Here is an 11,510-nt window from a genome sequence, read left to right on the forward strand (position 1 = left end):
TGTCCCTGCTCCCTGCAGGGGGGTTGGGCTGGGTGACCTCTAGGGGTCCCTTCCAACCCAAAACATTCTATGATTCTATGATTCTCTCCCACTGCTGATTTTTCTATAAACCAGTGACTGATGAACACGCTGGAATGTGAAACCCCATAAATTTTTGCTAGATAACAATGTTGATGTTTAAATATGGGCATATAACCACAGATTAAGCTGAGAACTGAGGTAACCTTTACTTTCAGACAGTTTACACACAGAAGGGATACAATCACTGTATTTGATTTAAAATAATACTTATTAAAACGCCACTCAATCATCGACATCTATAAATACTTTAAAATCCTGAATTAATTAATATTATGCACATCCCCAATTTTCATTTTATGTAACCGTATAACAACTACAAAATTAATCCTCCTAGCCAGTCAATTGGCCAATGTGGAACAGGCACCAACCATGAAAGAATTAAGGAAAACCTTTTCAGGTTTCAAGTGATAGCAAGAAAACCCCTGAGACTGTCTGCAGCAATTAATCTGCCCCAACACTGCCAAGGTACAGCAGCAAACAAGAGTTTTCAGGGGCTACTCTGTAAGGCAATGAGGTGAAGTCTTCTACTTAATTAACCTTTGCAAAGATTTGAGACACAAAGTAGCATCGCTGCAGCACCTGAATTCATGGGGATGCACGACAGGGTTCAGAGACCAACGCACGATGCCCAACACCATAACTGAGCGTGCCCTAGGCAAAATGCTCAGGTGACATAGCACCATATACAGCCTGCAGTGCTTATGGTGCTAGAAAAAGGATCATGGGAGAAAAAAACCAAATCAATGACATTTGACTTAGCTGCCTGAAGTTCACGCAGACTGATTTTTAATGAGACAGCCTATCTGTAGGAAGGAGGGGAGACGGGACATGGGCTGGTCAGGCGGCCCTGGGTCACTGTGGTGGCGAGCAGCAGCTGCGGGCAGACAAGCCCAATTCCTGAAAACCAGGGCTTCTAATGATTTTTAACCTCTGTCCTAGGCTGAAAAGCAGCTATAATACTCATAAAGACCGAAAGAAGTTATTTCTGTGCTAATCTGAATCTGCAGAAGTAAGTGTCCATAATAAATATGTAGAGCAAAATAAATATTCAAAGGTTCACAAGGTTTGGGGTTTTTTTCCCCCCAACCAGAGAAATGCTGGGGAATCTTCCAGGAAGATTACAGCCACGTGCACATCCCTGCCTGCAAAATTCTCTGACACACCACACCTTTTGAGCTTCCTTTACCAGTAACAAACAGAGACTGGCAAATACAATAAATCAGGTATTTCTTCCCTATTGCAGCACATAAGAGAAGGTGGCAGCCTGCTGCAACGTGCCAGGCTGTGGAAAGCAAACAAGGAAGTGGCAGGCGTGTGCTTCATCTTGCTGTGGCCGGGCTAGACCTCCTCACGCCTTTCCCCAACTGTCCCAAGCTTGCTTTCCCCTTTCCCAAGGTCTTGCTCTATACTGAGCATCCCCCAAGCACACCCGTTTTCCTATGGGTTTCACACTGCTCCCAATTTCCATTTCCCAGTTGTTCAACACTGTTTCTTACCAGCAAGTCACGCAATATGGGCTGCTTCTCAGTAGACTCAGCTCCAAAGAGAAGACAACTGGGGGACAGAGACTCTGTTTCTCACTTCAACTCATTTTTAAATGAGTTTAAGTAGACAGAAGATGAGATTTTCAACAAGGTCCCCTTAAAAGCAGTGGGAGTAGTTCTTTGTAGCAGTATGGAAAGCGAAATTTTGAGTTCTAGTATGATCCTCTACTGCCACCAGCAGTAAGATATCACCAAAAGCTGGGGACACACACACCCACACCAAAACACCCCTTAGCAGCTCCCTCAATGGTTACAAAAAGGCCAACACCAAACAAGTGGGCCACTCACCCAAATTTGGTGGAGAGAACACCTCCCAGGGCAGAGCCGATGATTATGCCTATTCCAAAGCAAAGACCCAGCTTCCCCAAAGCATCAGCACGTTGGGAAGGAGTAGTCAGGTCTGTAATAACCTTCTGAGCACCTGCAGGGAAACAAAGCCCTTGAAAGAAGCTTTTCACAGGGTCTGAGCAGCGGGTATAATTTTGTAGGCCACAGAAACAGTGCCTGCCACAAAACAGTCCTTGCAACCCTGGGGCAAATGCTCATACACACCGCTGAGTGGAATTGGTTTAGCCTGTCAGTCATAGGAAGCAAAACACCCAAACCACTCAAATAAACCACTTCACAAGTGGCAAGAAGAGACTTAGCACTCTGTCAGCTTGAGTCTTCTTGCATGAATTACACAGACTTCTGGTAGCTAAAGGTTGTTGTGTGGTTTTTACTAGAAACATCTAGGAAAGGCCAACTGAAGCAGAACAGCTTGGTGAGTAATGGAATGTTTTTGGAACCACGTTTCATTTTGACTAGTATGTTTATGTTACTGGGAGAAAGGGAAAAGCTCTCCTATAAAATATCCTGGTTACAAGAAGGCAACCGAGAATTTTGAGATAGCACCGCTGCCAGCAAGCATTCATCACCCACATCTGAATGGTAAAGTCCAAGCAATTTGTTCAAGACCATACAGGAGAATGGATCTGGGACTACAAGCTACCAGCCCTGTTTTCCATAACCAATATACCTGCTGCTTCATGTTCTCACTGTTTCACCCCTGACAACCATCAGATGTTCCTCCTGCCTGCCTTCATGCTGTTGAGCCTGTTGACTTCCAGCAACACAAGCAAGAAGAGAGGAGTCAGGCAATAAAAGCCATCTGGAAAGTCATTCAGCCCTGACCAACCTTACCTGGTAGCCCATGCATGAATACTGCTGGAAGCCTGGAGAGGAAGAGGAGAGGGATGCTGGTGGAGATGGACATGAGCAGGAAGAAGGCACTTCCAGATGCGCAGGAGACAATTAAAGCAGCTCGGGTGCCAAACTGATCTGCAAACCTGGTACAGAAATGGTACAAGGTTGTCAGAAGTGGGACCACGCAGGCCAGTGCAAGTGAGATGCAGCCAGGCAGATGGAGCTGCACAGCCATCTCACTCATTTATCTACCACAGGAAGCACTGATCAGATTCTCAGAAGTGCTCTATTCCCAAAAGAGGATGAGATACTCAGAGGAGCTCAGCTCACTGGGGAGCCTCTCTTCATTGCTGACTACTGGCTATACAAAATTGCCTTGCAAAAAACCTTGAAAACCCCCAAAATACACCCCTGGGAACATGGGCACTGACACTTTGGTGTAGCTGGGGAACGTGCTGAGAGCTGCTACCGCTCGGCCTGTCTCCAGGCCCCTTGTAGGCACAAGATAATATGCTTGAGTCCCTTCCACTGGCATTTCAATGAATAAATGGGATTTATCTCACGGCTGCTGAAAACCAGCCACAGACAGAGGCAGTCACAGCAGCTCAGTCACTCATTCAACATTAGCACTGCAGAGCACATAGCACCCTCAAATTTTACTTTGCAACTCTCAGACCAGGGAATCAGGCTAGCTAATTTTTTAGTTCAGGTTCAGTGGCAATAGAAGTTATTCCAATGTCTTGCCAGAGGATGTTCAAAGCAACGCTTCTCATTCAGCAGCACTTAAAATAAATAGACAGCTTTCTATTTAGGTTCAATAAAGACTTCATAACAGTGACTCAGATTTGTTTCTATTTGAGGAAAAAACCCAAACCAGACAGATGAGGTTTTGGTTCAGGTTTTATCAACTCCAAGATACTTTAAAAAGCTAAGTTGTACAAAGTCCAAGAGTACCACAGAAAGGGTTCTGAGTGATTGGGACTAAGATGACCATAAAACAGGCCTTAAAATTTTTCACTCTAATTGCTTCTCCCTTCTTTTTATTGAAGTTTTAGATTACAGTTAGCAGACAAATGTTACCTTGCATAGCACTGAGTTGTGCTTACACTAAAAGGAACAACCAAAAAAATGCCAAGAATGGTCTACAAAGTAAAGCATAAGTAATTAAAGGGGTTTCTGCTGAGGAAGAGGTACAAGTCAAAGCTTCTCTGTTTACATGAAAGCCAGGGAAGTTTATATTAGCTGTTTGTAACCTAAAGACCATGATTAACTAGATAGTCCAGGGCTTTTTTGGTTTTGTTCCTTAAAAGTAAGTTCAGTGCTTCATCTTCCCATGGCTGTTTAGCAGCATCAGGCAAGAACAACAAGGAAAACTGACTTAAGCTACCCATTTTTCTCTCTCTCATCCCCTTCCTTCCCATTTTCTCTTTATCTACCTTCAACACTGAGGTCAAAGCAGCCTCCCATCTAGGAAAATCCTTTTTATCTCAAACCTACATTGCAAATTTTGGTTTCAATCTGGCAATATACACCTTCAGTCCCATCCACGCCAGTGGGAGTCCAGACCCAGAAGGATTCTGGTTTGTCTTTTTCCTTTGCTTCAGCATCTCTTCTGGACATCAGTGAATGACATGCACAGAGGAAAACCAGATTCCAGATGGCACCAGTTCCAGAACCGAAACATTACTCTAGTTTCATGTATTAATAGAAAAAGCATTCAAATTGGACCCTTTGCACCATCTCCACTCTGAAGAATGCATTTGCTTACAAGCTGCACTGCAGAATTTCATGTTACTGTTATTAATTTTGAAATGTGTATTATGATAGCGTCCAAGGGCTTTTAGAGATTGGATGCCATATACCAGAGCATCCTGCGGAGCTCACTATCTACACCAACCAGAGTGGTAAATCCCATGCAGGAAAACTGAGGCACACACCAGCTCCACATCCATTTATTAGTTTGTTGATCAGTAGCAGGACTAAGAAGATAAGATAGATTTTCTTCAGCCTCATTTTAGTTTCCTATCACTGGATTACAAGGCTCTCAAATTTTTTCTGCTTTCTGGGAATGCATTCCCCCACCACCAGAATTTTTGGGGGCCATTTACATTCCATTAGGAACAGGAGCATGTGTCCCATGGGGTAGAGAGGCAGAAAACGTGAGTCTTTTCCTCTCTTCTCTTATTTTGATAGATGAGCTTATAGATGCATCAGTCCTTAAAGATTCATGCAAGTCTAGCTATTAAACACTGATGTAAGTACAGCAAAATTCAGCTGTAGAAATAAGATGACCCTCAATTATTTTCATTGACAGCTCTACTTAGCATCAATAAATACCCTCTTTTTTTTAAGGTTTCCCAGTCACGAGACATTTCTAAGGTTACACATGGCTATAAAATATTTGCAGGATTAAGCCGTTAGGACCTGGGCTCTGATGGTTTAGGCCTGTTCCCAATATATTGTTACGCTTGAATGCGTGTCATTAAAACACAGCTAAGTTAATGTTAAGGCTGCCTCTATGTTGCGGTATTTCTAATTATAGTATTTATTTTCCCCTTGCCCATTTATGAAATCTTCAAACATTTTGACAGGACCATGAACCAGAACTAAACAGGTTTTTTTATTGAAGTATAAAAATGCCTGACCTTTTTCAGCTATGAAAAGGATCTGAGAATTGTTCTCACTTACCTTCCAAAAATGGGACCTCCCACTAGCTGGAGGACACCAAAGGTTGTCTGGAGGTAGCCAAACCCCACTGAATCCAAACCGAGGCTCTTTGCCAAGTACTAAAAAAAGAAAAAAAGAAGTCCCAACAGGTCGGTGGAAATGAAGTATGCTATATTTCTGAATAAAGAGCTTAATGTCTGTGAGGAGAGGACTACAGCTCCAAACAAGCACTTCCTTCAGTTCCCCATAACTACAGATGAAATATTCAATGGGTCAGACACAGTCTGCTTAAATAAAGACCAAAAGCCTCCATCCCACACCATCCGCTAATGAAGATCAGTGGGATGTGATCAAAAACATCAATTTTGCGCCAGGTGACAAATCTGAACTTCCCTTTACCTTTGCAGTCCAACGCTGCTGAACATATTCAGCTACTGTTAAGGGGGATGAAGTAGATTTTAAGTAGCCTTCCTGCCTCCAGACCCCACACCTGGGGCAACCTGAGCACCACCCAGGAGATGACTATGGTAAGGTCTTGGAGCTGTTGTTTAATTGAGTAAGCCGGAATCAATGCAAGCACAAAATGGGCAAAATGTTGCATTTACTTATAATCTGGATAGTACACCCACAACCTGAGCTTGCAAAAAACCACAGATGCACACATTGAAGAGCCACAACCCTTTGGGGTTTTTTATTTAAAAATTGTACGCTCAAGGGACAGCTATTTCTGATTCATTCTCCCACTGCATGCAAGATGACACAAACTACATCAGCTTCACCCAGAGCCAGTGGGCCAGGAAAAGGCTCTAGGTACTACCACTGTACAAATAATAAACCAGCTTTTACTGCCTGGGCACACCCTGAACATGGTCACAGCCTGCCTGCTAGGTAGGAATACACTTCCCTCTCTCCTGCTAGAAACTCTCTTCTGACTTCACTGGAAAACTGCATAACCTGGTGTTGAAGGCAAGGCATGCTGTGAAGCAGGACAACCCATACTCACAGGCATGACTCCCATCTGCATGAAGAGGAAGGTCAGCTCTAGGGTTGCAATCAGGTAGGCAGCAAGGATCACTTGTCCCCTCTTGACCTCTCCTGAGTGGCCACTCTCCCCTAGGGTCTTGTTCCTCATTCCTGAGGCTTCTTCCTCACCTCCAGAGCTGGTTTTTGCATTCATAGTGCTCATGGAACAAATCGGCGCAGGCTGATGGGCTGAAAAATGACACGAAGGTGCTTTCTAGCTGGGAAGTGGAGCATAGGTGAGGTGCAGAAGCTGTGTGTACAGTTCAAAGCTTACACTGCGAAAGGTGCTGAGTCAGCATGCCTGGGATTTATTTTTTCTTTCTTTCTTCAGTTTTTTCCTCCCCTTTGCTTACTTGCTAGGCAGGATCAAAGGTAACCATGCACAAAAACACAAATCTCATTCTTCAGCCTTGTCCCAGGTGGGGTCATCGCTTCAAGTACCATCATAACAGAGACCAGCTTGAGAGCTCCAGCAGGGTGAAAGCGGACATTGCCCCAAACAAGAGCACGTGACAAACTCTTCAACTCTTTAACTATTTCCCTTCTTTCACTTTTATTGCCTCTGGTGGCTCAGAAGTGATGACTATTCTAATTCTTCATGAAAGGCACTTTGATTTTATTTTTGAAGGTTGCAAGCAAAGCTTACAGCAAAACAGCTATTTCTAAGTCCTCACGCTTCTTGCAGTAGATTTATACAGATCCTGGAACCAGCATAGGTCTGAATGCAGCTAAAGTTGCTCTTATCAACACCTCTAGCTGAGCCATTTTCCCTCCTTCATCAGGTGCTGCAAATTTATAGAGAGACTGAGCTAGCAATTGTTCACATGTGACTCCACTCAGACTACAGATTACCAGGCAATGCCAAAAACATTAAAAAAAAAAAAAAAAGTATTAAATCCACACAAATCATGAGCCTGACTGCAAACTGGGGAATTAAATAAACAAGAGTCATTTGTCCTTTGGGGGGTTTGTTTGCTTGCCTGCTTGTTTACTTAGGGTTTTATTTGTTTGTCTGCTTGCTTGTTTTCTTGGGGGGTTGTTTGTTTGTTTTCTTGCTTGTTGAAGCCTGGAAGTCTGGTTGAGCTTTATCTGTATTTTAAAGAGAAAAAGAAAGCAGAGATCCCAATGCCCTGATTTTGTAGAATCACAGGACTTTTGATAGGAAGGGACCTCAGGAGATCTCATCCACCCTCCTGCTTGAACGCATCAGTTCAGCTGTGTTTTTTTCTAGACAAGCTTTGAAAATCTCCAAGAAAAGAGATTTGCCCCCTCCCTGAGTACCTGGAAAAGTAGTTTCTCCTAATGTCCAATCTCAATTTCTCAAGCTGAAGCTTGTGGCTGTTGTCCCTTGTGGTATCGGTTGCCACTACCAGAAGAGTCTGGCTGCATCATCTCTGGAGCTGACATTCAAGTAGTTGCAAGTGACTGTTAGATAACCCCAGCTTCCTCTTTGCCAGGCTGAACAAGCCCAATGCCCTCCACCTCTTTCAAAGATGATATATTTTAGACCCCTGACCTTCTTGGTAGTCCTCCCCCAGGTCCAGTACAGTTTGTCCACAACCCTCTTGAACTGGGAGGCCCAACACTGGGTCAGCCTCACAAGCAAAGTGGAGTAACAACTTCCCTGGACGTCCTGGCCACGCTTCTCCTCAAGTGGCTCATTACATGGTTTGCCTTATTCCCGATGAGCATGCACCATTGGCTGAAACAGCGTTGCCATCACCCGCCGTCCTCACACTACAGTCGCTATGTGTCCAGTCAGTCCCCAGCCCGCATTCATGAAGGTGGACATTCTGCCCCAGGGTTGGGGAAAATTGATGCCACTTTCAACTTTTTGAAAACTTTGAGGTTTGGGTTGATCCAGCTCTCACGTTTCATGCAGACCCTCCAGCCTGAGGCTCTGCCATTGACCATGTCAGCCAGTCCATCTAATTTAGTAACACCTCTGTTCAGAAACGGAGGCTTGACTCACTGTGAAGGCTGGCACAGAAACATCAACAGAGGGACACACACAGATGTTTGCTGGCTTGGATCTGGAGTGGTTGTCAGGGCTCCCAGGCTTCCAACCAAGCCCAGGGAGAGGAAACTATAAGATTTCTGGGCACACATTTTATTCAACACATGTCGCCACAGAGCCGCAGGATTTGGTCAGGCTGCCAGGCTCTACCTCCTGGTGAAAGACAGGGAAGACCAAAGATTTAATGTTCCACCAGGGGCTGGTACCATATTACTGGAGGCTGCATAGAAACAACATTTCACAAACTCAGCCAGAATATGAGTAAAAAGCACCTTCAAAGAATGACTTTCCTACAGCGATACCAGAGCTCAAACAGACCCAACTCACAATGCACTAGAAGTTGTATTTGTTACCGAAGAAGGACGATTACCCAGCATGTACCCCAATTTAGCAAAGGATCAGTGCTCAACATTTGGTTCATCTCAGCGTGAAACAATGGATTTGCCTGCCCTTTCAATGTCCTGCAGCACAGCACCAGCGTTGTCACTCCCTGGTTTGCACTGGACAGGCACAATGTACAAATTACCAGCATTGAATAGAAGAGTAAAATTAATGACAGAACTCTGTTTATAGAGGTTTCTTTTTCTGGAGACAACCAAAAAAGCAACTCATGCAAATGCAATGTAAAACACTACTTACGGGAAACTTGCTGACTTGGACTTGAAAAGCGTCAATATTTTGACTGGTGAGTTTGTCTCAGCAGCAACTGAAAACAGATCCCAGCCAAGGCAACTGAGGGAAGCAATGACTTGCAGATGCAGTCATTCTCCACCAGATACGAGCCTCGTCCTGCCCAGGGCATGCAGTGCAGACAGCGACCCAGCCACGTGATCTCACTCATTTAGCTTCATTTTACTGGCATTGACAAGGGAAATGGAATAATAACCAAAAAAAAAAAAAATAGGTGGAGATTAATTTTCAACCTCTGGGGCAAAAGACACAGTTTGGAGAAGTGGGGACCTAAACTCAGTGCCTGGTGTAGAGGTGACCACGGAGAATGAGCTACAGTCACTGGACTTGGTTCCTGTGCACCACTGGATGCCTCTTGATGGATCAGTGCCCAAGCCTTCTCCTTAGCACCCCAGGTCAGGCTGCAAGTAAGAAAGTGCCCTGGGCCCAACTCAGCAATCCTCTTCTAGCAATAGCATCTTTGGGCAGGATCATTTATCTCCCCATCCCTGCACTTTGGCATGGACAGAAAGGAAGAGGGTGGCAGTTTTAAGCCACCTTTACAAGCTATGTCCATGCTGCCCTGGCCCCAAGGACGCAGGGGTGAGCTGTATTCTCCAAACTTGGCCAAGATGTTGGTAGCCCCAAATCACTTTGTTGTCTTCCTGCAAGGTCTTCTGCACAGGAACGTGGACTTTCCTGACTTTCAGCACCTGATTTTTAAAATGTCACCCCATGAATCAGTCAATCTAGGGGCTAAGCATGGCAGGACGAGCACCGATGGAAAAACAGACAGTGTGACTGACACTAGGCAGACCGGCCTCCTCCCCTGAGTGAGAAGCCTGTCTGAAAATGTCTGCAGAAGCCCAAGTATGATGGAGATTAACTCCATTCCCAGCTATGTCCTGCTGGACACTGCCTTTGTAGTCATCCAGCAAGGGGCCAGTTCAGCCCTAACGCACCATTAACGACAGATGGCATAGGCTGGCGGTACATTTTTATCTAAAGGCTCCTTCTGGCTCAATTTTCAACTACAACACAGGTAGCTCAGTCACTGACAAGCCATCTTTAAAAAGTAAAGATTCATTTAAAAACTGGGGAGGAATAGGTTATGAATAGGAAATTAATTTTCTCAGGTAGGATAAATAAACTTCAAATGGACAGATATTCCAGGGAGACTACGATGAAAACAAGCAAGGAGATAAATAAATCTTGTGATGAAACTGCAGATTCGGCCGTTAGCTATGCATTAAGTCTTGACACTTATTCTCAACATTTTTGGAGTATTTATAGTTGTCTTCCCTGGTATATCTTTCCTAAGGCCTATTTATCTGGTGATCTCTAGAAAAACAGAGTGGGAAACCTGAGAACATCTTTACAAAAAAAAATTTATAAATACTTACTGTTTACGTTACTTGGGCAGAAATCTTTTCTTAAATTACTAGAAATGGGAAGCAAGGCCAGCTCAAAGTGCAAATGCATGGGGAGGGGAAATCCACCCACAGCAATACCAGGAATTGAAAATGTTGGTTGAAAAAGGAAAAATTGCAGGGAAATAAATCCCAAATCCTTCTCTCAACTTGTATTTTTTCACAGCAGAAGCTTAATATGATCTGTAGCAACATGAGGCACTCTGGGTGGGATTCACCTGTCTGCAGAGGGTCAAAACAAGCTTCACAGCCTCAGAAGAGCCTTGAAGAGAGACAGAAGTGCAGATGTGCTGCCCAGTGATGAAGGGCATCTCTCAGGCCTCAAGTCCTCTACAAATGCGAGCTGGCGGGTCTCTCTGGCTATGCAAAGAAACCCAGTAGGATGAACCAAATCCTGATCCAGTGCAGAGGTCTCACAAATCCCTGCCCTTGGGGGTATGCACCCATACCTATGGCAGACCTATGGGAATGCCAGGGAGGGAGTCGCGGCCTCTTGGGTTCAGCAAAGCCTTCATTTCTCCTTGCAAAGGGAAACTGCATTTCTCCAGGCTGTGTGCTGGGGAGTGCTGGGAGGGACATGAAGTGCGAGATGAATAGTTATGAGCATACCTTCCTCTCCTTGCAAGAGCATCGTGAAGCCACTGCACCAAAACCAGTGAGGCATGCAGATATTTGGGTAAGGAGAGACATAAAATCCCTTTACAGAACACAGCCCTCAGGGATCTATGGTACTGGTGATGTTTCTTATGCTCTGAAATACAAGAGAGGAAAGGGAAGAAATGTCCCGAAGCGATTTCCCAATAGCCGGAATGCTGAATTGCCACAATGAGGGAAAACGCTCAACACCAGCCATGGTTGGTGTGAGCTGTCAAATCCACAGGATCTGGCCCGATC

At 44.6% G+C, this 11,510-nt stretch overlaps 1 protein-coding gene across 1 annotated transcript in view; it reads right to left on the reverse strand.

Moving 5' to 3' along the window:
• Positions 1-6,663, reverse strand: part of SLC22A18 (solute carrier family 22 member 18) — a 62,422-nt gene extending 55,759 nt beyond the window's left edge. Inside the window, exons 1-4 of the mRNA XM_009635451.2 lie at positions 6,481-6,663; positions 5,499-5,596; positions 2,808-2,953; positions 1,914-2,046 (exon numbers count right to left, since the gene is read on the reverse strand). Of these exons, the coding sequence (XP_009633746.2) occupies positions 1,914-2,046; positions 2,808-2,953; positions 5,499-5,596; positions 6,481-6,663 (560 nt within the window). The remainder of the gene's footprint in view (positions 1-1,913; positions 2,047-2,807; positions 2,954-5,498; positions 5,597-6,480) is intronic.
• Between the last annotated feature and the right edge of the window lie 4,847 nt (positions 6,664-11,510).

The sequence above is a fragment of the Egretta garzetta genome, unplaced genomic scaffold, assembly GCF_000687185.1.
Source record: "Egretta garzetta isolate BGI_Z169 unplaced genomic scaffold, ASM68718v1 scaffold133, whole genome shotgun sequence".
Classification (NCBI taxonomy): domain Eukaryota; kingdom Metazoa; phylum Chordata; class Aves; order Pelecaniformes; family Ardeidae; genus Egretta; species Egretta garzetta.